The sequence below is a fragment of the Micropterus salmoides genome, unplaced genomic scaffold (assembly GCF_014851395.1).
Source record: "Micropterus salmoides isolate LMB-PRFRI ecotype aquatic unplaced genomic scaffold, ASM1485139v1 Ms_hic_scaffold_11, whole genome shotgun sequence".
In the NCBI taxonomy this organism is placed as follows: Eukaryota; Metazoa; Chordata; class Actinopteri; order Centrarchiformes; family Centrarchidae; genus Micropterus; species Micropterus salmoides.
Window position 1 is genome coordinate 6,903,500 of NW_024040152.1, and position 27,668 is coordinate 6,931,167.

At 41.3% G+C, this 27,668-nt stretch overlaps 1 protein-coding gene across 1 annotated transcript; it reads right to left on the reverse strand.

Moving 5' to 3' along the window:
- Nucleotides 1-422: 422 nt before the first annotated feature.
- ube2e2 (ubiquitin-conjugating enzyme E2E 2) lies at nt 423-27,668 on the reverse strand. Its single transcript, XM_038710626.1, has 6 exons — nt 27,513-27,668; nt 25,831-26,014; nt 24,708-24,758; nt 8,341-8,473; nt 2,872-3,019; nt 423-1,273 (listed from the first exon to the last, which is right to left on the reverse strand). The coding sequence occupies exons 2-6, from the start codon at nt 26,004-26,006 to the stop codon at nt 1,176-1,178; spliced, it is 606 nt and encodes a 201-aa protein (XP_038566554.1). The 5' UTR covers nt 26,007-26,014; nt 27,513-27,668; the 3' UTR covers nt 423-1,175.

Genomic DNA, 27,668 nt, shown 5'->3' on the forward strand with positions numbered 1-27,668 from the left:
ACCCTAATTCAACTTCCTTATCCTGTAAACATGCCCTAAGAACATCCCAGATGTGGCTCACTACCAAAACACAATCACATCTTCTTTGGCCTAAAAGTCTATCCACATAATTTCACAGAGATCCATTCAGTTTCCAAGATATCCTGCAGACAGAGGGACTAGCAGAAGAAAACATCACACCTCCTTGATAGAGGTAATAAAAGCCACAAGATACGGCAGTCATAATGAGCCACACCCAACTAAAGCAAATCTTTGATAAGAGCATTATTTGATTTAAGATGATGTTTCCGACTATAAAGTTTTATAATCAGGACATAAAAGCAGCCTGAGTTGAGAGTTGGACTGAGTGAATGGAAGGTCACTGAATAGGTGTAAATATTTGTAGAGGCTGAAGTCAAACAAATCCCAGACAGAGCAGAGCATTTTTCTCACAAGCCAACCACAGTGTGTTTTATTGGGTGCTTCAGTAATACAAGTGCACAACAAACCACTCTGCAATTGCAGAGGTGGCGGTAGCCAGTAAATATACAAGTCCTGCCTCTTTCACAGGCAGACCTATACTTTTGTGGTCTGCCTCAAAAGCCTTTGAAAAAATACATACAGTACAAACAAAATCAGAGGAAGTTAAAAAGCATGAAGGATCCATTGATGCAAACCTTCCTGTTCCATGCAGATAACGTATTGATGACAAATACAAAAAAACTAAAAAAACAAACCAAAACAAGAAAAACAAAGTAAAAGCATATATTCTGCATGTTTGTTCCAGGTGCCACTAAGAAAATGAGAATACATACTGTATAGCTGGAGGACAATGCGTATGATAATTATAATATTCTGTGTTTTTTTTTCTCCAATACAATACTTCCAACATTCAGTTACTGGAAAATAAAAATCCCAATCTACTCTTTGTATAAAAAGAAGCTTTCAAGTCAACAAGGAACAAAGGACATTTTTTGTCTTGTTTGATTATTATTATTTTTTTTTTTTACACAGAAAAGGTAGATAAAATGTTGGGGAGGAGGAGAAAGAGGAGGAGCAGGAGGGTGATAGGAGGGCAGGTATACCGTTGCACTTAGTGAGTGTGCTTTGACAGACTATGGGTGAGAGCAAGAGGTAGAGAGAGGTACAGTGAAGGGTGAGGGAGGTAAAGGAGGGGACGGTTCGCAGCGGGGAGTCTATGTGGCGTATCTCTTCGTCCATTGTTTGGCTATTCTGTCATGCTCTGTTCTGTTGGTCAGGTACTGTGTGGCGATGCTTCCCACCAGAGGGTCGGCTGAAAGGTACAAAGACAGAAAGAAAGATAGGATATGTGAAGAACTCGCGGGGCAGGAATCACTGTAAACAGATTGTGCGAAGGAGGATGTGTTATATTACAAAAATGATCACATTTATTTTGGATCTATTGGAACATGCAGTGTTTTGGTAACATATGCAAATAATTTTTTTTGCAAACATAATTTGTTGGTGACAAACACTTCCCAATGCCCTCAAAATATTGTAGTGCATATTTTTTGTTTGTAGATGTACGACTGATGTGACTTAGATGACTCATTTACACCTGCTATTAACGTGATCTGGATGCATTATCTGGACGATGACAAAAGCAGCCTTTATTGAGAGTTGGACTGAGTAACAACATGGCATGTCCCAGGTCAAGGATGCATTTACACCTGACTGAGGTCAGATCACAGCTGCCACCACATCTGTGGTATGGCCATAGCATGACACCATTCTTATAAATAAAAATAAAAAAAATCAGCCCAGCAAGTTGAAGGTCACATAACTCTGCCTCTGCTAGCTTAAACAAGCCCAGCAAAAACTACAAGATGTAGCTGTAGCTAGCAAGTCTTGTGCAAAGGTGATGAAAAATGAATGTCTGTCTGTCCATGGCATTGCTTCCTTTTACCTGGGACATGCTTTGTTTGTTCACAAGTCCAACAGCCCAGCCTAAGTAATTTATATATTAAGATATGTTCCCAATGCGGGCACATCGAGTAAATGAGAATGCAATATAAATAAATAAATCACAGTTTCATTCAAAAGGCACTTTTGAACGCTGCAGCTCAGCGTTTGAAAGTTTCTTCAAATTTAAAGTTATCACCCAAGAACTATCATTTGCAAACTCAAGCAATTCATAATTGCACTTGGCTGGGTTCCACTATGGTCACATGTACTAATAACACTACTACTATTACTACTGCTACATCATTTAGCAGACTAATTTTTAGTCACATATTTCATACTGAAATGAAAATTGCTGCATGTAAGACAGCACACAATCTTCAATGGTGGTCCAGAATTTTCTTGCTTCTTACACTCAGCCTGAGCTCGTTCCCCTCCCAACTATTAACACTTCAACTGCTTTGTGATGGAAGATGGTGCTTTAAGAGTGCGAGCAGCGATGCACATTATTTTGTTCTCAAGCCAAAAAAGTGAATGTTGAAAGTTTTATATCGTACATGGTAATATTAGTTTTTCATTAAAACATTCTCCTCTCTATGCGGCTCACTTGCTGTGAAAATGTGATTTTATTATTTACAGGCCACCGACTGTGCCAAAGATCTGTCAGTGTCAGACGGCCTTGGGAAACAATGACAGTTTCAATTGGCTTACTTAATACTCCATTAATAGTCTGGAAACATAATTTTGACTGCGTGTCAACTTGTAATTTGGCCTTGAATCATAATAAACATTACATTCAAATAAGAAGAAAAATAAATGGCAATTTGAGAGTAGTTGTTCTGTCTAACGGATCAGTAAGACAGATAAAGAGAGCCCTTCCTGCCACTCCAGCAGACCTCACACAAAAGTCTTATGATAAATACCATTTAACAAATGTCAAATGCCCATGCATTAAGATGTTTACCTTACCTGGGTTACAGTCTGTTAGCAGGGAGCAGATGGACAGCAGCACCTTAGAGATGGTAAGCGCGGGGCTCCAGTTGTCCTTCAGGATGTCCAGACAGATCACCCCCTGACTATTGATGTTGCAGTGATAGATCCTTGTACGAAAAGTTACCTGCAGATACAAAAATAGTACCGATTAGAAATCTTTAATAACAGAATGTTCTCATTTGCCAAGTACAAGAAAATAGGACTTACAAAGAAAAGTTATTATACAGGAACTGTGTGAACAGAAAATCCAGATGAAAAGATGAGAATCTGTCATTAGTGTTGTTTACTTGTACTTTACTGGAACTGTTAAGAACACCTAAGTGAGAAAATACTGTACTAGATAAATAATGTACAAATATTTACAAAAATAACCAGGAAACAACTAAAGGATGTGGCCATTTTAACACAAATCCCTTACATTTATTATATCAATTAGAAATTATTAGGAATATTTTTAGTTTTGGAGATACTGTCCCTACCTTACTTGCCAAAAGAGGCATCAGAAGATTGATACCACTTGATGTTGAGGTTTATACTAGGGCTGCAACTAATCATAGTTTAAGGTATCAATTAATCTAAGTTTATTTTCTCAATTATAATGCATTCTGTTGTTTTGTCTAACCAACAGTCCAAAACTCCCAAAAGTCTTACATGTAAGAAAAATTGAGAAGTTGAACCAGTGATTTTTGGCATTTTGCTAAAAAAAAAAATAATCAAAACATAATCAAAATAGTTGCTGAATAACTGACTTATCACTTAAGCTCTAGTTCATTCCATGACCATGAAGAACATAATAGATGCAGACTCACTAAGAGAAAGGTGTATTTTGAAGAACAGCAGTAGAGTTTTGGCTTGTCAGGTAAACCACCATTACATCAGCCATTATGTCCATCCGTTTGGCAGGTAATATGACCTTTTAAAAGTGGCTGGAGAAGTAGTGACTGCACAGTTACAGATTTGGTAAATAGTTGATGTTTTTTTTTTAGAGCAACTTAAGGCTCGTGCAGACTACATGACTTTCAGCCACGGCCGACGGCCGCGCTGTTTACACTACACAACTTGTTGTCTTGTGACGGGAGTCTTGAAGTCCTTGTGTCGTTCACACTACTTGACTTATCGGTGACAGGGGGTCACACACTACCCGAGCTGACAGTGGCTGTGTCACCCGACGGCTGGTCTCCAAACCACGTTTTGTCAAGAAAACACGTGAAATGGAAATTGACGCTAACCTACACAGAACACAAAACAGCTGTTGTTTGTTATAGCAATTATAAAGACAAAGACTCTGGATGAAAGAATGGATTAGCACACACAGATAGCAGGGATTGTCTGAGCTACAGAGAGCTGCAGGTGGGTAAAAAGGGTTTTGCGGTGAAAAGTAGCTGCCTGCTCTCATTGGCCGGATGCAGATGTGGAATCAGCCGACTCCGCCAGATATCTGGCATGCTAGATATCTGGCAGATGTCGGCGATGTGGCAGTGATGTGTCGGGGAGCCGTTTTGATGCGTCGTTGAGTAGTTCACACATGATGACTGGTGGCCGCCGATCGATTGCTGATTTACCCCCAATCACAGCTCACTGACCGGCAAATCGGGCTCAAAATCATGTAGTGTGAACTAGGTTTTATGATAAAAGCAATATGAAATGGGCTTACAACTACCACCACTTTAAGTAACCAATATTAATTACGTTCAAAAGACAGAACACAAAACACTGCTCTTATATCTTCATATGTATACAATATTCCTGTTACACTAGCATGATCACAGAAAACAGACCTGCAGAGAAAAGAAAGAGTTAAGAAGAGGGCAACAAGTGATCTGTTAAAACCTCAAATAAGAGCATGTTAGCAGTAGGTGAAGTAAAAATTAAGGACTCAGGGATGTCTCCTGGAAATTACCTTTAATACCTTAAAGAGACATAATTTGCTGTGTAGTCTGCCAGGTTGAGAAGTTTGTCATAGCGGGGAGTAATAACAGGTGAGACATGGAAGACAGTTAAAAGCTGCTGTGGGCCTTCCACCTCTATTTTCTGCTTTACCAGTATAATGGGTGTGCTTGATTGCTCCACTGAGGGCCATTTAACACCATTTGTCACTGTCGCTGGATGAGCATGTAGCCACAAATACACAGTATATCTAAAAGGACAGTATTTTATTGCAGTCAGTGAACCATATATAATTTAGGTTTTTGGTTTCTGGGCTTTGTGATGGCTTTAAAACAGCATTTACTCCATCTATTCAGAGAGAAACATCTCCTATTGAAGTTATTAATATTTTACTGAATCACACTGGCCAACAGAGGGCAGCATGGTTTAAAATCAAAGCACCACAAACAGCCAATAACTTGACCCCAAAACATGTAGACTAATGTTTCCTGTGCTCATCTCAAGCACCCTCAACAAGCACACAACCAACCTACCACTGTTTATGTAGTCTGTCGTGGCTTAGATTTGAGCTTGACATCTGTTTGGAGCAGTGGGGCAAACATTGGTGTCAAGTGTCAGGACCACTCACCAACATCTGGCCACCCTGACCCTCCAGAGGAAACCTCTAATGAGCCTTGGCATCCCCCGCCCCCTAAAAGATCACCCAGGGCAGGACATTAAAATAACCTCTCCACCCCCACCGCCTCTGCAGGCACAGTGCTCCTCTCCTGGCCTGAGTTCAGAGACAGAAACACATCCACCTGGCGAACTTGTCAGCTCTTGTTTGTCTTTTAGAGTCTTGAGATTTAAAAAAGTTGGGTTCTGGGTCCAAATGTCTGAGGTCTGAGTATATTCAACAGCTTCAGTGGAGCGGTTCTATAGTGAGGGAGGTGTATGGCAGCTAAAGGCCGAAGGGTTTGGTGTGTGTGTGCAGGGGGTTTTGGCTGCAGATGACAGTGTGTAGGGAGGGGTAGGAGGTATTGGAGGGGGCGGAAACACTCAAGTCCCTCTGGCAACAGAAAGCTGGGCCGGAGCCTGTGGATTTGTTTGAGTCTGCTGTCAAACACAGAGCTGGTGGTTACACAGCACAAAGAGCGAGAAAGCGGGAGAGAAGAGGGTGAGCAAGGATGGGGAGGGGTGTGCATAACAGAGAGGGGAGAGAAAATGAAGGCCAAGTGAAAGGGTAATGGGGTGCACTGAAAACTAAAGGGAGATTGGCCCTGACAGTCTGCATGTTCAATAATGACATCCACTCCACATCCTTTAAGTACTCTGCAGACAAACACCACATAAAACAAGAAAAGGAGTTCTTCCGAAGCTGAGCACGACCCAGATTCCGAGCTCCAATCACAATGATTCTCCATAAAACAAAAGTGTAGAAAAGTGCAAACCAAGCTGTGAAGAAGCTGTGTCAAAAAGCTGCAGCAGTCTTACACCAGTGTGATATAATGTGCTCTACTAGCAACTTCCTTGTAATGGTACTTCAATTTTCTCACATTATGCTGCCGTCAACATGCATAAAATTTACACATCATCAGTCCATCTGTCCTTTAATTTTCTTTACTTGCTTGGGCGGTGCAATGAAACAATATGATTTGGCAAAAAACTGAATAAAAATGACTTGATTTTATTGGCTGTTTTGTGGGAATTACCTTGAACTTTTTTTTGCTCGTTTGTCTCTGCTGCAGGGATGAAATGAACACCCGCCACATGCGGGTGGATCTCCCATTTGGCAGCCAAATGTTGGAAGTCTACCCGCTACATTCATGAGTAAATATATTCGGCATATAATTTCTATTTGATGCTAATTAGCATCAGATCGGCGTGCTTGCTGGTTGTGTATCTTACTTAAATTGGTCCCCGATGTACCAAGGTATCTAAAATCGTGTAACACACTGATTAGGGGCGTTCATTGGTTCTTGTTTATGTTCTTTCATGTTACCTGTGTATGATTGGCGTAGATTTGTAAGGGGGTGGGGGTTAGGGGAGTCGAGAAGGGAGAGTGAGAGTGTAGTCGCTTTCATACAGAAATCAGCGCGGAAAGAATATCCGCATATATGTCGCATTCGCTTATTCATACTGAACAAGTTTGCAGCTTTATCCCGTAATCATGTGTGCTTTCACATAGCGGTCCGGCTTTACCGGAACCAGCGCCGTGCTGTGGCATGTCAGCTGTGGCTTTTCGGTCTTTCTGTCTTGTGTCTGTCACCATCTTTCCCCGCTCAGAGGCGGATAAAATCTGCTCCATACCTTTCATAAAGTGCAGCAAGCCGGCAGATCGGAAATAATATTACCTACTAGTTACTTAGCATAGGCTATAGACATACTCTTTAAAAAAGTAATATTAGCTACTCTATTAGGCCCACTTCTGGGTGATAGACACTCTCTCCCGATGAGTCCAAGCATCACTGGCAGCAGTTTCACGTTGCTGTGTTGCTTTAGCTGATGCTTCAATTAGCCCAAGTAGAAATGTAGAACTGTTCGCGATATAAAACTTTTTGCTGGTACGTTCTTTGCATCTTAGACTGTGACACAGTAATGGCAATAACGTTACTTACAGCTGTCGAAAATACCTCTCTCTCCCTGTTCTCCAGTTGTCCTTTAGCTTCTTGGCTAACAGCTGACTTTAACAACATAAAGTCCGGTGCCGCTGAGCTGCAGCGCGGTCGCAACACGTTACGTACCACTGATGCGCGAGAGAGCCTGTGGTACACACTGCGCAGGTGTGGAATTGGCAGCTGAGCGTAAACGAACATCCTTGATACTTAGAAAGGAAGAAAACTTTACACACGTCACCCTAAATCCTTTCTATTTCACTCGGCCAGGTCCTGTACCTGTACTGAAAAAAATCACATCCCTGGATTATATCAGCTGTTTTTGAAATGACCAATGCAGATTATTGCTAAAATGCTGAATATTGGCGCTGATAATCGGCCAAACCGATTATTGGTCGACCCCTAATGTGCACACAGCTTTGTCTGTGTTGGCTGGTTCATATTTATCATCTGACTAAAACCAAAATACTCCCAAACAGGGGCAGAGGCATATTTCTAGTTTACTAGTCCTGTAACGTTATCCCATCACTTGCAGTCGCTGACGAGCCCTTATTGTGTACATAATGAGTGTGTGGCTGAGTGAAAGCGTGCGGAGAACAGAGAACCCAGCAGAGAATATGAAAAGGAGAGCAGGGAGGTGTAGTTTACAGTTTATAGTCACCTACCTATATTGAGAGACTACACTATAATACATCAATTAAAAACAGCACCTCCATATCAGTTTAAAAGACAGTGGAGTGTCTGTATCATAAGGATTTCTAAATACCCTGGTATATCATATTACCATGATACCGCCCAAGCCTATCGATGGCGGAAGAAAATGTGTGGTCACAGATTGTGTGGCCCATCTCTGAACTTTTCCAGATCTTTAAATGACTACATATATTCTCCACTGTTTCCCAGGACGTTGATCAGCTACCCAAACATACAAATATTTTAACAGTTTTGTCTACTGCCTGCTGACCTTGGGGGGTTTGAATGGGTAGTCTGGCGTGAAGGCAATGTCCAGGAAGAAGACGCCTCCCTCGTACACGGAGCCCGGGGGTCCCAGGATAGTCGACCTCCACTCGTAGATATTGTCTCCTTTGGGGCCAGCGCTAGAAAATTGAAAAAAAAAATGAATGTGTTAATATGTTAATCAGTACGGTGCATTGGAATCGACAGCCTGGTGTTCAAACTGCCAGTGAAAAAGCAGCTCAGGCAGTAAATGCTAGCTTTTGACAAGTTAATGACGGCGATTTGGGGAATGCCAAAGCCATGGAGGTTTGAGGGTTTTTAGTTCATGTCTATTTTAGTAGAATTTAGATTATCTTTCAAAATTTTGATTAGAAGATTAGATCACCTGCTTGGGGAGTTGAGTTACTAAAGCACACACCATACTGACACACACCAGTGAACCAGTTTCAGCTTGTAACTGAGTGCTCAGTAAAACCAAAGATTGAAAGAAAGACTTTTACATAATAAGAAAGGAGATACTGTGTAAAAAATGGTATTTATAGGCCAACCATTACAAAATTATTTCATATTCGATCCAGTTTTTTTTCATGAGATGAGTATTTATGCTGAATGGAGACTGAAGGTCACATCTGTTATATAGGCCCAGTAATTAATGCCATTTCCATATTAAGGGCTCCCTCCCCCACTTTTGTTTGTGGTAAGACCCTGAGCTGGCATAGAGCCAGGAAGAAACCGGGACAATGTCCAGATCACAAAGCCCGGGACAATAAACAATCCCTCCGATTTCATGTAATTACCAGGGATGGTGTTTAACGCAAACCCTTAGCTGCTGGCAGATGGGCTCACAAATGTGTATACGAACTGCCCGACACACAGGGTTTTGCTTTTACTCAAGGCCGTTGTATTACTGTTCACCTTTAGTTAAACCAATAATCACAGACAGAGATTTCCTGAACGAGACTGTGTAATAATCTCAAACAGCAAACTGTTAAAAGCAGCATCTGGCTCTAAGCATGCCCTTGAAAATAGATCATTCTCCATAAATAGAAATTAGACAGTAGACATTTCCTTCCTCCTTCAGTGTCAACACATGCACATTTCCACTAATCTACTTTGCCACTCTTTCACTCAGCCCCTCTCTTAAGCCTTCTTTAATTAGCTAATTATGATTACTTCTTCTCTGGGGAATTACTTCAAAATACACCGTCGATAAGGACCAATCTGGACTTGTGTTGTTTCAGGCACAAAGAAAATCTTGGAATTTTGAAAGAGTGAAAATAACATAACAAAAGCAAAGAATGTACCCGGATCGCGCTGGACAATGTTGGTGCATAGCAAGGGGACATATACTGGGCTTTCGTCTTTGTGAACCTAATACTTAAACTGGTGCCGCAGTAATTGAACTTCCACCACATATAAGCTTACTGTACAAAGGACAGATGTCAAATGTGTTAAAGCAGATGTTCACATTAAACATGTTTAATGGAGTTTTATTTGTATTAACAATATTGGTTCCATCTGTTTTGGAAGGCACAAGCATTGCTATCCCTATTTGACCAAATGGCACCAAATACCCAGAAATTGCAGGTTTTGATTGTCTTCCAAACAAACGGTGTTGCATTTTGGTCGTGCAATATCTGAACCAAAACAGGAAATGACCTCGAAATACAGGGATTTATAGGTACACAGAGACAGATGTTGACATCTGATAACCATCCGTTACGTGTGCTTGGAAAGACTTTCATGTAATATAAAGTGAGGGCAAACCACGGCACAAACTGCTGGTCATATTCAGCTGTTCCTACCTTCTTCTGTTGTGTTATTTAACAGAGGGATTCCATATTTCCATAACATTTAACATGTCAGGTTGCCAAAAGTCTGTTCAGTAAATGGCCTAAATGGCCTAAGAGCTTGTCCTTGACTAAAGAAATTCTAATTCTCCTAGTCGCAGGAGTTCTTTGACTGGTCCAAATATTTCTTCAGTATTTATTTTCCCTCTGCAGATGAATGCAGTCATGCAAAAGGATGTCTGGAGATAAAATGTCATAACTTGCTTGTTGAAATTAGGAAAAATCTTATCTTCCTATTACAGAAGTGATTCCTAAACGCATGGCTTTGTCCTATCCTATCTCAGACTTTGTATCATATCTTGACTTAAAGGATCTTAAATCCTAACTAAAACTGTACACTTGATTGTTCAATCGACACTCCTCCTGTCATGCCTGTATCTATGTTGGGAATGTACACGAGACTGCATGTATCCTTGACAACACCTGTCTCATTTCACTTGTCAATAGTTAGCTAGTTTACTATAATGGACAAGAAAAGACAGGCATTCAATTTTACCTCCAATGAGTCGAAGGCATTAATCGTGTCAGTGGAGGGCAGGAAACCCCACCTTTTTGGGATGTTTTCTTTCCAATTATAGGCCCAGGATAAAGACATGAACAGATGTAATTCGTTCAGTTAAAATGTAATCATATTGGCAGTCGATATTTACTAGGGATGCACCGAAATTAAAATTCTTGGCCAAAGACGAAACCGAATATAATGGAAAAAAAATTGCAGAATACCGAACAAGTACATTCACATTGTTTCCATTTATTTTGCGAGAGAGGGCAGCCTTAAGGCACATGCTTCAATCCGACAAGATGACACATGTCCACTGCAAGCAGATATTGGCCAGGTGTATGGAGGTGAGAAAGTAGGCAAGGGTTAAGCTCTCTTTTTTCACTCTTCATAAAATTCCTTCTGGCACTTTTTTTCTACAAATGATAGCTACACTATGAATCCCTTCAAGGAAAGATAGTCTTAAAGTTTGCTCCTATATCGTCATATTTGAATGATTATCGCATCTCGCTCGTCTCTTTTGACAGCCTGCTTCTCACCCCGTCTTTGTGTGGGGCAGTTCAGAACTGCTATAAACACTAGCAACACTTCAGACGTGGTCGGACAACATGTTGTACAAACATGTTCATTTCAAGCGTTCACCCGCCTTTACTTATGATTCTGTGTGACTTTTGAATACAAGTGCTGTTTGGCTTGTAATTAGGCAGTGTGAACCTGACAGATTGATTAATAGAAACATCTGAGTTTCAAATGTGGCTGATGACTGAATTAATTATTTATGAGCACATGTGCAAGTAACTACACCCTACCGTAACCCCCCTTCCACCTCGCCCGCCGCAGTGCACCGCGCCGCTTATCGTTCAAAGCACTCCGCCCTGACTAGCGTGCACGGCACGACGCAAAGGTGATGTCAGTCAAATGAGAGCTGTCGAAACTCTGGCAGGAAAAAAGCCAGTTGGTCACCGGTGGGCGGGTCTCTCGGTGGCCCCTTGAGCAGCTCGTTAAAACAAAGACAGAGATAACTTGTCAGCAGCTGGAGCGGTGAGACAGAAGACAGCAGGGAGAAGATAAGGACGCTGTGGGTTTGGCGAGCTGCCTACTCAGGTATATCAGGTGCTTTTTGCTGAAACATGTTCTTTTCATAAAGTCGATGAGCTTATCAATTTCACTTTTTGTCAACAGACCAATCACAGCTGGACATAAAGAAAGATTGACGAACTACAGTAAACTTCCAGATGTTGAACTTGTTCTGCATGAAAAGTTCTGATTATTGAGGAGATAGTAGCATTAACAAGTTAAGAGGCAAATGTACGCCATTTTTCTTGCACAAGGACTTAATGAATGAAAATGAAAATGCTCTTTTGTCCAACTGGAATTAATTTTATACTAGTGGTGGGCTGTATAGTATACCATTACATAAAATGACAATGCATATAATAAAATTAAATCATTAATATATTAACATACAGTATACTATTAGATTAAAATTGACATTTTTATCTAATATTATTATAATAATATAAATACGAATACACTCATTTAAACGAGTTTCTCCTCCATGTTGTGTGAAAGAGCCTCTGCAGTGGAAAGATGCAGATTTCCACTGCAGAGGATGCCAGGGTGCCAGTATGTGCTCCTTCTAGCCTCCTCCTGAGAGCAACCATTGTTCTGATTTACTAAAGTTATTGTAATACTGTTCAGTAGTTTGTTTACATTAAGTGTGGGTTATGTGGGTGCTGCTGGTGTATTGTGAAATCATCTCTGGTTCAAAAACTACACAAACACCAATCACAGTAAAGTTTTTTGTGATGAGTCATCAGTGTTTTAAATGTTGTTTTCAGTGTCAAATTTTCAAAACATCTGTTTCAATATTTTAAAAAGCTTTAACAAATTTTAAGGCCGATGCCAAGTGTACAGATACAAGGGTCTTCACTTCCAGTCCTCCAATGGTTTCACACCATAGTTGAACACAAGGAGAAGAAGCAAACACATAGTATAAATGTGTATATAATAAATAATTTGTTAAACTCTGTGTGCTCCTAAATTTTCTCATTTAGGAGCACATGTGCTCCTTGAGAAAAAGGTTAGCGTAGCGCCCTGTCAAGACAATCTTCCCTTTCTGAAACTCACATTTACGCTTCTGTGCTACACACACCTCAGGTAACACTTCCATCACACTATTCAAAAGCTTCCTTGACACCACAGTGAAAGAAACAGCCGACTATTTTATTTTCAAACATCTCCAATTGAGACTGATGCTCACTTTCTTTGAGGCAGATGAGTTTGTAGCGATGATAATAACTTAGACAGGATGGAAAGATAGAGATGCGCGGGCATGGCAGAGGTCCTCGCTCAGCAGCGAGATTGCTGTAGGGGATCTGACAACCACACAAGACTGTGGATAAAGGCTAAGTCAATAGCTGAATGTGCATGCCACCGCTGGCTGTTGCTTGGAGACCTCCTCCCCCCACCGTCTGGGGCGTTCCTGTGGTGCTTTGTTGCAGCTGGTTCAGGGCCAGCTCTTTCAGGATCTGACAGTCTATCACTGGGCCATTAGTTTTGGGAGAGTTGAGCGGTGTGGCTGTCGTAAGAAACTCACGTTGTGTCATGTCAATCTGCAGACTCGTAGCATCAGTGAGTGTTTGTATGAGATCCCATTCACCAGGCTTTAATCAGGAGTTAAATGGCTGATGACTCATTGACCCCGTTTAATAGCTATGCAGAGCATTATGTTCTACAATTGACATATTCAATTCACAATAATTACTGGGTAATCGAGGCATCATATAGATTTCAATTCTGCAAGTGAAACTTTAAACCAGGCTCATTTCTCCATACGTCAGGGTTCTGTATTGTCATGCACTGCTGCAAAGTGTTTATTTGTGCTTTGAAAAAAATCTGTATCATTGAATCAATCTGAAGTCAATGAGGGCATTAAGAACAACAACCGCACTATAATGCAACACCAAGCCCCTGAACGGAGAGCGACAGTCAGCCTGTCTTTTTTTATCTCTCTAGGGAAAAACACTCTTCTCTTCAAGCAGACAGATCTGCTCAGCACAAATCCATGACGTTAACTGGTGTAACAGTGCTGCTTATGGGCTTTGTTGTAGTCTGCACTAATAATAACCTCTGTGTAAGTAAAACTACATCTGCAGTGCACTGTCAGCCAAACGCCTTGATTCAGTGAGTATTTGGGTCATTTGTTTCAAGGGTCTGGGATACATTAGGGCGCGGGTGTCCATGAGAATCTTGCCACTGCCCTGTCCTCCGAGATTATACTCATGTAAGAGCCCACTTTGACAGCTGGGCTGCTTCCTCCGCAACAGAGCACCAAAATAGTGCTTAACCACGTATTCGCACTGCTCTCTTTCTTTGTGATCTGTCCTTTTTTCCCTTACAGTTCATGGACTTGTGATTATTCTTATTTTTAATAGAAACAACGGATTAGATTCTTTGCTAAACGTAGTACAAACACCAGTTTGTGTAGTCAGCATGGTTCAGTCATAAGGTTGTGTTTGTAGCACCTGAGAGGGAGCGAGTAATTGCATCTCACACCGACCTTGTTCAGTGTTTCACCTCAACAAAGACTCATCAGCGACACAAGGTTGAGAAAGAATGGACACTTTGAAACCCAGAGGAGTAGGAGGACTAAGAAAACGGTTTCTTCATACAATATAAGGGAACACTTTCCAATAGACCTACTTCGTCATTTTTCCTCTCGTTCTCTGTTGCTGAACTATCTGAGCTGCGCCCTATAATCACAGACAGCATTAATAATTTCCATATATATTGAATGACCTTTCCTTCCCATGATACAGTGCAGTATGTGAGACCAGTTATTTGGCCATTTAATCATCCACATTGCCTTATTATTTCACAGACAGGGCAAACTGCTGATTGGTGCCAATGCCAACAGATAACCTTTATCTTGCTGGGATAATCTCCACAAAATCGCTACCCTATCTCGTCACCCAGAGCCAATTCCCACAGACATCAGGGCTCAGGTTAAGTAGATGAAAGAGATGCAGTCATGAGATAGGCCTGTGCCACTCACAGGTGAATTCATAAGGTGAGGTAAATTGATTGGCTTTGATTATATTTACAGGGAGAAAAAATTATCTTAGTTATTCAAATTTCACAGTTTCACACAGATTGAAATGATGGACCAGAATAAGCTCAAGTTCTTACATCAAAGACAAAATTGCAAGCAACCACTGTAAAAGAATGCAAGAGTTAAAGCCACATTTGCTGTGAAACTTGAAACCGTGTACCTAAAATGACTGTGTGTGGTACGAATAGAAAGTCCAACAGAAAGTAATTTAGACAAAATACAAAAATACAGTTGCCTGCCCACTGCCAGAGAAACGGCTCCAAAAGGTGCACTAGTAAGGCTTCAAAGACTAGTTTTGCCTCTCTGATTACCGGCTATGTTAGTGCTGGCTGTCAATTCAGGCTTCTAGGATTTTTAATTTTTTACTCACTGCCCAGTTATATAAAACTAACCATGTAACTCACAGGCATGTGAGATGTTGTGGTGGTGTTGGGTAATCTGTGAAATGTCCGGCCTTATAAAATGCTGTAAAATTATGTTCTTCTACCTCTTTTCTCAGAAAATTGTCAAGACACATTCACACCCTTTCAAAGAAATGTGTTTCTCCGCCTTTTGCAGCTGATACTGATATTGATTTCACAAACACGAGAATGTTTGGCTGAATTTAGTTACAATGACAAACAGCTGTAACAGATGCACCTAGTTGAAAGCAGTGTATTAAGTCATATTTACGTGAAAATATAATTCTTTGGAACATACTGAGCATATGGACGGATAGTGGCGACGTGCTGCAGGAGTGGTATGAAAAGCCTGTATGATTTTATTTTTACCACCGTAAAAACTGGTCCCTGTAGGAATCCATTTGTGACTGGCATGAATCCAAGCTGACCACGGCTGGTGCGATCTGTGAAATAAGAAATTACACACTTTTTACAGCTACCTTTATAGTCTAAAGGAGGTGAGTGTTTAATACTCAAAAGATTAGGTTACATTTAAAGATCGGATAGGTGGAATATCACTAACGTAGCAACATAAAAAAGCTCAGAAAACTAATCATGCAAACACAATCACAGAGATACCACCAAGCATTAAACCAATGTGTTGCTAAAGCAGCCTGTCTCACAGCGAGCTGTTTACTGTAGCAGGTAAATACCTGACTGAGCCAATAACTGCACCACGGGGCTGATTAATAAAACAGGAAAGTAAACCAGTAATTGAATGTGAATCAGTATGTTTTGGAGCTTGTGAATACCGCCATGCACAAATAAAGCCATTAACTGCATTATTCGCCATTCCAGTTCATTCCCCACAGGCACTTTTCCCCCCTAATGGCACCGTCATTCAGTTAAGATCTTCTTTTCTATCAGTGTGGCTGCTGCAGTTATCAGGAGAGGAACTTTAATGAAGCAATCTTCTTTCTCCCCGACCGTGAAAGAGCCCCAAGACCAATTACTGTGCAGCTCAACGGCCGAGGTGACACCTCCTTCCTCTGTGCGCTCGTCTTTATTGTCTCAAATGACATGGTTTGTTTTTTAATCAAGCCTTATATTGTTCATCTGCACAGTGAATACTGAAATTACTGACCGGACGGTTTATCCAGCAACAAGGGAAATGGTTGAGTAGGTGGCTGCATGCTTTCCAAGTTGAACGGAATTACACAATTCTATTCCCACAGTAGGGCAACCTCACATGCTGGGCTGAATCAATCTCAAAAGCAGCCAGTACTGAACTGAGGAAGTATACTTCGAAAGAGGTTTGAAGAACTGGCCTTTCACTCAGGAAGTTTGTTCTCACTGGGGTTTAAAGTCGTGTTAAGAAAGCTGTAAATAAAGCAGGGGATCTGTTTATTATCCTCAGCCTTCCTTTTAAATTCAGCAAGATGCTTTTGAGGTAAAACAGATTTTGGTGTGGTAAGCATTTTTCTTCTCCGCATCCGAGCTGCTACATGCACCCAGCGTCTGATGCAGTGCAAATGTTTGCCTCTGGCTAAAAATGAATAATGCAGAGCATATATTATTATCATAATACACAGGCTTTGCATAAAGGCAACATCATGAGTCATAAAAATATCACTTAGCCAACAAAGCCTTGCTGTGTACCCAGGGTGAAGGATGACACAACAACTAATAGTACAAAATAAATAAATAAAGGAGGACCTCATGACTCAAACTAAAGTTGCACAATTTGGCAGAAAATAAAAACATTTGAAGAGCATGTTGAGATATTTATCGCAGATGTGGACAGCAGCGTTTTTTTAAATAGTTTCTGTAAGAACATAAAAGAAAAAATGTGTGTGTGTGTGTCTCTAGTTGAGGGGTAATTATAAACATTTGCTTTGCTTGAATAAAACAAGTTAGAATTTGTGCTGACATGCAAATTGTGTTGCTGGTCAGGGATTCACAGGAACACTGCTTCAGGAAAGGAAACTGCCTAAAAACAAATTTGCATACAAGACAAAACTGCAGCCTCTTGCTCCTTTATTATCTATATTAGTGAAGAGTATGATGTTAATATTTTTAATTTCCCAGCCCAGCACCAAAAGTCTATTCAGCCACAACAGCCTATTCAGACAGTCTCTTAAGCCTCTCTGCTCCCTCCACAAAAGCACCGTGGGCAGCCATTTGGCCCTGTGGCCGAGAGAACGGACTTATTACCAAAAGGTCAGTGATCAGGACAAGCTGAGCTGCCGGATCTGCTGTGGAGCCTGATACTCCGTTAGTCTATTCCAATGACACCATATTTGGCCCAAGTTTTGCAGGTTGTGAAACAAGACTTTTAATCTGTAGGTTAAACAGATCAGCACAGAGGCAAAAGGCATTCAGTTGGGATGTTATTCACTGGTAATTATTCATTTCAACATTTACAACAGAATGTTTAAGAGTGTTAACATTTCATCCCCCAAACCGCAAATACGTCTTTAAGACACTTTAACTCTTCTTGGCAGGAGCTACGGTTTGTGACTTCAGGGGGAAATCTATTTTTCGAGTTTTGAGATCCCAGTCACAGGGGTAATGGGATCTTAGAGCAATTGTTTACTTCAGTGTTACTGTATTTGTTCTCCTGCCAGAAGATTCTTCTGTTTGCTTTTGTGCCAGCCTCAGATTACCATTCAGTCATTCTCAATGACCTAAACTTCTTCTGTGAAACCGGCGGTGTAATGACAACACTGCACCACAAAATATCCACACGCCGTGCTTCATGTTTGGCTTCCCCACAAATGCGTTAATAACATTCTGGACGAACGTTTGCCAAAAAACTACCTCACAAATGAGAACTTTGAGAATTCAGTGGCACACATGAATCAAGGCAGGCCATGTTCACTGTCAAACAAGTGCCGCAGTGGAAAACATTAAGGATAAATTAAACTCAAGCCGGTGTCAGAGGGAGAACATATGTTACCGTTGTTCTATAGGAGCAAATATATTTCTTTTCCACTCACGACTTTGTGGGAGGAGAAATATATTCAAGCAGACTGGTTTGCTCTGGAAGAAAATTATTTTCAGCAGATGTTTCATAGGTGCAGAAGGAGAATAGTGGCCATAACAAACCAGCAGACCCTAGTCTGGCACCATCCATCTGTATGCTACAACATCATTATGCTCTTATACCAGCTACACCATCTTTATTTATCTTAAGGTAGTTTTTTTTTTTCTCCAGATAGCATATTTCTCCCTGTATTCTGATCCTTTGAGGGCACTTTTATTTAACTGAGATTTAATACATACATTACACTATTTTACAGTAATTCCACCGTAAAAAAAATGTGGTTATGAGGTAAATTCTATAACAATTAGTTTCCCATTTGTATTTGCTCCCTCCTCGTCAATTTTAAATTCAATTTTGTCCACACCTCGTCATTAGTCTCTCACCCTACCTTGTGCCTTTTTATTTATTCTGCCTGGTGAACAAAATTATTCTGAAGCGTTGCCTTCATGACAGTTCTTAGATTTTGCAGTCAATGGACAAGACCTTCACTGAAAGGTCAGGAACATGCCATTGTCTGACACAGATGGGTGCCTATAATTCATCAATATTTATAAAGGGGGTGATTATGGAACAAGACATCGATTAGGTCCGATTCATTCAAGGTCAAATGTAGCTGTCATCTGCAAGCATTCACGTTTTTTTACTCCCTTCAAACTGACATCACATTGCAAAGATCCTAACCACGGTAAGTCAGTGAAGTTGCCATGCACAATACAGTGATCAACTCGAACACCCAGGAGGTATTCCTGCAGCTCACCCCCCCCTCCCCCCTGCCCCTGGTCCACATCCCTCCGCCCCCTCATGAATATTGATAACACTCCCCGCTGTGCTTAATGGTTACGCTGTGAAAAATGATGCTGGGTGTGTCACTCGCACATAATCCCTCAGAGGCATGGCACAAAACTAATATGCAGCTTCCACAGACATGAAGATGATCCCATCAGCCAGAAGAGAATTGGAGGTCAGAACCTGCAATAAAGAGTGCCTCATTTCTTGGGGAGACTTGATGGTGATGGAGATACATATTCATGTCAAGGCTTTAAGCCAGCGAGCATGTGATGCAGTGACCAGCTGTGTGTGTTTTGTGAGAAGACCTGTTCCCTGCAGCTTGCATGATGTCATCAGGGAGTGACAGCTCTGTTTCGGGCATCATGGGGGCATTACATCACGGCAGGAAAATTCAGGGACCCAAGAAGGCTATTTCTTCCCAAGACCAGGCAAATATTACAGCTGTACTAAAGGAGGAATTACATTCAAGTTGTTCAGCTGATGCTCTAATCAAGAGACAAACAATACGCTACCTAGGGCTGTGCGATATGATAATATCTATCGTTTGACGATAGAAAAATTGTTTACAATTATGCTCTATCGTTTATTTGGTTGTGTTGCAAATTCCACACTTTACTGTACATTTTTGGTGAGGGAAAGGCGCTTTGCACTGAGGTAAAGTAAGTTTGAAGTTGGAATTCGACATCTATCCAATGCCCAACATAAAATTAATATCCAACTTGAAACTAACTTCACTGCGGTCCGTTCTTCCACACGTGCAGGTGTTGCAAAGAAGAATTTTACATTAAAAATAATGGACAAGCAACACAACACTATCCAGCAGTGCCAGCCATGATGTGTGTGTCAGTCAGGTAACGTTAAATGACTTGCCCATGGATATTTAGCTTACTTTATAGTTTGCAAAGACATGCTGTTGTTGTGATTAGAAAGGTACTTTACTTTATTGTAACGTACACATATATTTAACCCATCCCTTAGGGGAGCAATGAGCAGCCGCTGTACAGCGCATGGGGACCAATTCCAGATCTATATCAGTGTCGCTGGTCAATGGCACCGACTGAAGAACCTGACATGTTTTTGATGGTGGGGGAAAACATAGCACCCGGAGGAAACCCACGCAGACACAGGGAGAATATGCAAACTCCCCACAGAAAGGCCATGACGACCAGGGTTTGAACCCGGGACCTTCTTGCTGTGAGGCTATCCACTGGACCACCGTGCCACCAGTGTTGTTAGCTATAGTAGCAGGAGAGCTGTGAGTGTCACTGTCTGGACCTGCTATGCTGCTTATGCTCTTGTCCTCTCATGTTAGCTTTGCAGCCGCAAGTAGCATCAGTTTGCTAATCCTTTGTTTACTCTATGACATGGAATTTGTCCTGGTGTCGGATTTCTCCAGATAATATCCCAAGTTACAGTTGGAAATGCCATATTTCAATCAATTTACAAAAAATGTTCTGAAGTTCTGAAAAGTGGTTGTCTCGAGTCGGAGGCCAAAGTGTCTGAGCATGCGAGCTTACAGTAGCATGGAACAGCGCCCACAAAACACAACGTTAGAGGTCTGTAATATATTACGAGTTGTAAAAATGTGTTTCGGTTCATTTTGAAACTATGGCGGAAACACCGTATTGGGAAATATATCATTATTAGGATATGAAATGACCTACATCAGGATATGAAGTTTTCGACAGATCGCACAGCCCTAACGCTAACAATAGTTTGCTAAACCCCGCCCCCAAACAGAGATTGTCCAATCATAGTTTAGTACCTGTAAATCGGCCTGTCAAGCTTTGGATTTCACCACACGCTGAAGCAGCGGGCAGGGGCCTGTGATAACAGCAAAACTCTGGGGTGGGAAATATGGCCAAAATCTTCTATCACTTTGTTATTTTTATGTAACAGAGCAGTATTTATCACTACACAGTAATGGTTCTGTAAATTCAATCAAGAAATGGTAACCATATTTGATTATTTTCTTTATTAATTTCAAACTTCCATACAAACAGAAACAACTCCTAAATGTTCAAAGCACTACATGAGCTATTCTGTGATGTTTTATAAATTACTTTTGCTTTATCAGCTCTCCCTCAAATCTTATCTTCACCCACTTCATTGTGGTTTCTTACATTTTCCCAGAATGACTTGTGACCTGTTATTCAAAATGCACCATGGGTTGCAGCTGCATTGCATTAAATCTATTTGAGTTGTCTCGGGATGGGAAAATGTTATCTGTGCCTCTTCTGCAATGGATTATTCTTGTGATTGCTGAACGTCAGTGTGCAGTAGGCAGCTTTAAAAAAAAACAACATCTTTGAATCTGGACGGGTTGACACCAAAACCTGACATTTACTCTCATGTTTTAGGCTGCTGAACATTGTTCTGCTACCACTCCATTGTAGCAGCATTTAAAATCTGTTTGTCCACATGTGCGAAGAAGATAAACACATCAAACAGCACAGTGGTCCAGAACTGCACGGTACATCCCCAGTAGCTGTTATTTTAACAATGTAAAAGTGTCTTTGTTTGGGTTTCTGCTTGAAAGGTTGCCGTTGGTGGATCAACATTACAAGGAAGGAATAGAAACAAGTCACAACAGTCAGACACGGCATCACAAACAAATGCAGCTAAAACAATTCCTGTGACAGCAATGCAAATGCAAAAGACAGACGTGATAGGTGGGTAAAAATAAACTGAGAAGCAGAAAGGAGTATTTTTATGACAGGGGCATATCATATGTGGGAGATGTGGAATGTTTCAGTGTGAGATAAAGAAGAATTATTATTATTACATTTTAGTATTACTATTGTTCTATGGTCTATGGAGACACATAATATTTTAACCAATTTAGCTAAAGTTCAAACTTGATGTCAGGTAGAGCTGAAAAAATGTATCTGCAATTATTTTATCTTTAAAAGTTATTTAATCTAGCCATAATGCCATAAAACATTGATTCTGATTCCAGCTTCTGCCTTTCTGTGTTTATAGCATTACTAACATAATATATCTGGGTTTTGGACCGCTGCGCGGACAAAAAATTTTATAGACCAAACTATAAATTGAGAAAATAATCTGCAGATAAATCGATAATGAAAATAATTGATAGTTGCAGTACTAGTATCAGGCATTCAGTGTAAAACTTTTCCACAGAGGAAGTACACAGGTGAATTAGAGGCATTATACTACAGTTTTGGTTCACAATTTAAAAACAAAAATTGGGGGGAAAAAAGACTTCAACCTCAGTCACTGTATTTTCTATCTACGGAGCAACACAACTCTTTCATATGATGACAGCATGAATATGAATCTTTATGGCATTGGAAATAACAGCAACGAGGCCATCATGTTTCTCTTTTAGCATATCAAATCAAAGTTTTATTCCTAGTAATATTTGTGCAACTTGCATGCAGGAAAACAGAAGCTGCTTCATTTGCAACAATAGGTGTAAAAGCACAAGCTGCATGTACAATATACATGAAGTGTGTGACAGGGAGAATAATTGCCGTGTCAAATCCTCTTGGGCTTCAGTGTTTTCCCGTTTGTTTGATGCATGACAACTGCCAAGGTGACATGCGAGCTGTCACAAAGCCGAGAGTGAGATAAAGCTTGGAGACTAATTTAAATACTTGCTATCGTTTTCCAAGTAGTGACATAGCACTAAAAGTATGACAGTTTTGTTCACACTGTATAGAAATTGATTTTATTTTAAAACGACTTAAGCATTTATATTACATTCCAGGAAACATTAGAAAGCGTGTGATTTATTAACAGAGACGTCACAAACAGACAGTGATATTAAATGCAGCTGATGGTTAACACAATAACCTTAGATGGATGCTAGAAGAAAAAGGCGTGGGGGGTTTTAATAGACTTATCAAATGGACACCTCCTGTCACAGATGTTTCACTAAATTAGATCCTCAACATGTCCAAGGTGTTAAAGCACACATCTACACTGGAAGACACGAAGCAGAGCTCTCCATTTTGCAGAGAGAAAACTCGCATGATCCTGTCTACAGCCCCAAAGGTGATACTGAAAAGATTGTAGGTGATGCGAAGGAGACTGCAGATTTTAACTACACAATGAGGATGGAAAATTCTCTCTGACCAGGACAAAGTGGCGAGGGAGTCTGAGACGCTCCTCAGCTGAGAAACAGATGAGATGACATACATCAACTGGCCCGCAGCACCGCGTTTGTTGAATGTACCTAAGTGAATCTCTTTAACATAACTCTCCGCCTGCCTCCTGAAGGGGGCCAACAGTCGGTGACTCCATTTGTCGCGGGGAATGAAATGAATAACCTTTCAGGCTAACCTGGCCGGGAGCGAGGAGCGTGTGGCATACAAATGATGACACTAGCTCCACCGTGTGCACTCATTCATGCGAATGTAAATGGTGCTGTGATCATTGGCATGAGAAATTTGGTGGTTGATGCATCTGACCCCCCCGCCATTGTTAACAGACGGCTAATCTATTTGGGTACATCAGTGAAAACACATTATTAGATTTTGGTATCACTATAAGTGTACAGAAAGGGAACACGTATGCACACACAGAAAAGGATTATCTTGAAGTAGCTTAATTGTTTCCCAGGCAACTAGTTCCCCACTAAGACGGTGACTGTGAAATTTCCGCTAGCGATTATTTTACTTTCAAATGACTTACTCGTGTCCTCCAGCTAAATCCTCCATGTGAGTCAACCTAGTTTTTTTTTCCTGTGGTGGGGGGTGGGGGGTTGAAATAGATTAGAGTCCTCGAGGAAAACAACATATCTTTTAGCCTCCAGTACAATAACAAAACTGGGCTATGTGCTGGAATGAAAAGGTTAGCTCAATGTTTATCGTTAATGATGGTGGGGTTCTGATGAGACCAAGCAGGGGTGATTAATTCATGCAACAAACAAATCCGTCTAGGGTGTAGTAATTCCAAATCGCCAGATGAGTCATACAAAGCTGTTTTCCTTAATCATTTGAAGCAGGTGCCTACGAACGAATATGACCAACCCAACATGGTCCAAAAACACCAGCATCTCGAGTGTACTCGATCTTGCGAGGACCGGCTTTCATTTTCTTTATTAATTTGCCGTGGAGTGCTGATTCAGAGAGTAATTATTGTGCTGTAATAAACAGAGTCGTAATCAGTGTCACTTTGTGTTATTTAGGTTAATAAAAGCTGGCTCCTGCGCTGCATCCCAAAGGCATTCCTTTTGTAAAGTCAAGAGAGACTGATGCACATGTGGTCTGCCACTCGCTAGCGACCATATCTCTTCCTCAAAGGGCTGAGAGTAGCACACAATAACCATTGTCTGTGGTAAATCCCCAGCAGAGTGAGGGGGGAACCACATGAGAATCGAAACAGCTTTTAAAGTCACACTGCCGCTCATTTTCCACCATTTCAGTGCAACCATAACCCTGTGACCTAAAAGGCTGTGTTTTAATCAAGAGGTTGCAGTGTGCATTATGCAGCAACAACAACAACGCAAGAATAGGCTACAGTTACTCTAATTCACCTGAGACTACTATCTCAAACAAAAAACACAAACAGTATTATGGGAAAAGAGACAAAAGCGAGTGCATCGAAGCGCAGCCTTTACTTTTTAAAAGGCACATTTCTGCCGTCTACATCCATTACAGCTTGAGCATCTGTACATACAGACTTATGATTCAAAGGAGAAATGCTTTGAAAAGATAACATCTTCTTACCTGCAGTTTGGAGGTGGATCTAGTGTTATTTCTGCAAGCTCTTTCTGAATCCTGGAAGAGAAAGATTTTATTGTAAAAAAGCGGTGCTGGGAGGGCAAATCTCCAGAGGATATAAGATGAAGGAATGGACAATTCTCTCGTACATCAAGTCAGTGTTTTGAGCTTGAGATGAGGTAAATGTTGCTCTTAATCCCTATTTTCAACCATGTGGACTTACATCTGTTAACAACACAGTATTCATAGCTGCTGAGAGGATCTCATATAATAACAAATAACACGCAGGTTGTAAACTGTGTCAAATGGTGCTTTATTTGCTGTCCATATGAAGGGCATAAATCAAGTAAAGCCACAGATTTCAGTTTATCATACCAGCTTAAATATAAGATAAATCATTAAAGTTTTATGCCTTTTATCTTCCTCATTGTTGCCACGTGTCTGAGGTGCAAAGACAGAATTAAAAGGAACATCATGATTGAGGATAAATGACTGCATTATGACTACTTTCAGATAACTGTACAAAATGATGATTCAGACTGTGGAGTGCAACTGAGTGCAAACTTTGCTGCTAAACTCACATTAATATAAACACAGTACTTCAGACAACAATGAAGCCTCTCCATCTTACAGACCCTTGTTGTGCTAAAGGCCCTCATAGAGCCTGCTTTTAAGTGGCACAGACATACAAAAGGGAGATGTTCATAATATCAGTCGCCATTATCATAAGACTCAGCGACCTCAGCCAACCCTTTGCTCATACGGTTGCAGAATTATGTTATCACCTGTTTTTTGGGGGGGAATAAATGCAAAGACAGGTGGAGGTAAGTGTTGGTGCTGGTGTTGGCGGTCTACTCAAACAAACAGCCTGGAATGGGAATATCTCTTTCTAATGACAGCAATGATACTCATGTGCCAGGATGTGTGACTTACCACCTTTCTGTGGGTTTAGTGTCACACTGAATAGCGTGGATGTTTGAAATGACAATGCCTGAGAGACTATAGTCTTTTTTTATAACTTCACACCCTCTGGGCACAAGGGGAGAGGCTTGTACTTTAACAAACAACTCCTGTGTAAATGCTGCTCGGCTCTCCAGAGCCAGATACAGGCCTTTTTGACTTTTCTTACCTCTTGGCACTAGTTGAAAGTTTAGCAGCGGTTTTACTCGAGATCTTAGTCTCCTTCTTTTTGGGCTGTGCTTGCTCTCGCTCCTGTTCAGGTGGTACAGATTCCCTTTGTTCAATATCTGAGCTTCCCCCGCTCGTGCTGGGGCTGTCATCCGGTCTCTGCACTTCGCTGGACATCGTGGGCCCTGAAAGAAAAGACATAACAAGCAACGTGAGCAAGGCAAAGCAAGTTTCCACTATGGATGGGCAATAAAGACTATATAATGTCAAATTGCTTGCATGCGCCATCTCAGCAAAATGGGTAGATTTGAGGGAAGCCACAGTAAGAAGGGTTAAATTTAATCAATTTACAATTGGATGTGGAGACTCAAACAGAGCAGGGTTGTGCAAAGTGTGAGCTGATTAAAAGACATTTGTCAAAACACACAGTGCTGCAAATTACAGCTATAGAGCCCTTGTTAAAAACAATATAATAAGCCACTCACCTAATGATCTACTACAGGTTATAAATTACAGACTAGTTGTTTGGAAGACTTTATATGAGTAGCTTTAGTGGCCTAGGTTTATAAGACAGACTATTTGCTGCTCTGTGTTGTGGTTTTCCCATTTCTTTAAACAAAACAATTGGATAATAATGAGGTTTTGGGGTTAAATTGTCTGACCAAACAGATGGACGACATAACTCTTAATAGCCCTGCAGGCTGAATTTGTACAAACAAAAGTAATACACATATCATCAGTGACAGATCAGAAACGACACTTGAAGATACCATCCGTGAGGACGAGCATTGCCCAGGTTTTGTTTAACACTATTTCAAGCTCCCCCCTTTACAGACGACAAAGACACGGCTGACACAGATGCGTTGTGCTTGAAATGTGATATAAAAGCAGACCGATATGAACTATGATAGGCATGAAGTTAATCAAAACGACAAAGTGAAGTGACGGACAGCCCGCCTTTCCCGGGGGGGGGGGGGGGGGGGTGATAGGGACATCAACGGTTATATGGACCCGGTTCAATATTAGCCCTGTTAGACGCCAGCGTCGAGGCGGGGACGTTATAGCCCCCCAAAATAACAACAGAAACAAGTTAAGATGTTTGTGTGATATCAGACATCAGTTAATTGCTTTGTCAAACCGTGTAGGTCCACATTTGTCGGGGTGAAAAACACAATAGGGGTCGTCTGGGGGGCTGAAATCAAGCCGTCCTACAAAAGCGATTATAAACATCATTGGGAGCTAGCTAACGTTACGAGGCCTGGGGAAGGAGGTGGAAAGTAGGGTGCGTTACCGCTGGGGGGTATTTAAAAAAAAAAAGAAAGGAAAAGCAGAAGAGGCCTCGCTGTTTTTAAACTCAAAGAAAATACGCATAGAAGAAGGCGTTTCTGCCGGACTCGTCCGAAACAGCCGACGGCAGGGCTGATGGAGGACGGTCAACAGCAGGGCCAGCGGGACAGCGGAGGGGAAATGTGCGGATCCTGGCCGTTTCTGGAGTGTCCACATTGTGCCTTGAAGAGCAGTGACCCTTCCTCGGCACAAAGGGAGGCTCGTCCCACACATACACTCCCCCCTCTCTCCTTTCCTCCTCCTCTTTCTTTCACTGGAAAACGACACTTTTCACGGGACATTTACTTACTTTTCGCGTATCTACGGGGGGCGTTTAGATGCGTGTGTCGATATTACCTGGCGGCTGGCCGTCGATGCTGCAATTCCGCGTCGTAATCCCAAGGTACCGAAAAAAGTATATCCTCACACGGCCGTCTGCTCGCTCCCGTGTCCTAGCTATTTAACTGGAGGTAGCAGCAGCAGAAAAACGATTACAGAAAACTGAGGCAGCCC

What these genes read in the sequence shown, in the direction of transcription:
- ube2e2 (XM_038710626.1), bottom strand. Translation starts at nt 26,006, where the DNA reads ATGTCCAGCGAAGTGCAGAGACCGGATGACAGCCCCAGCACGAGCGGG. An exon ending in ACCCATTCAAACCCCCCAAG is followed by an intron (nt 3,020 to 8,340) that starts GTCAGCAGGCAG and finishes TTGTATCTGCAG; the next exon opens with GTAACTTTTCGTACAAGGAT. An exon ending in GCTAACAGACTGTAACCCAG is followed by an intron (nt 1,274 to 2,871) that starts GTAAGGTAAACA and finishes TGTACCTTTCAG; the next exon opens with CCGACCCTCTGGTGGGAAGC.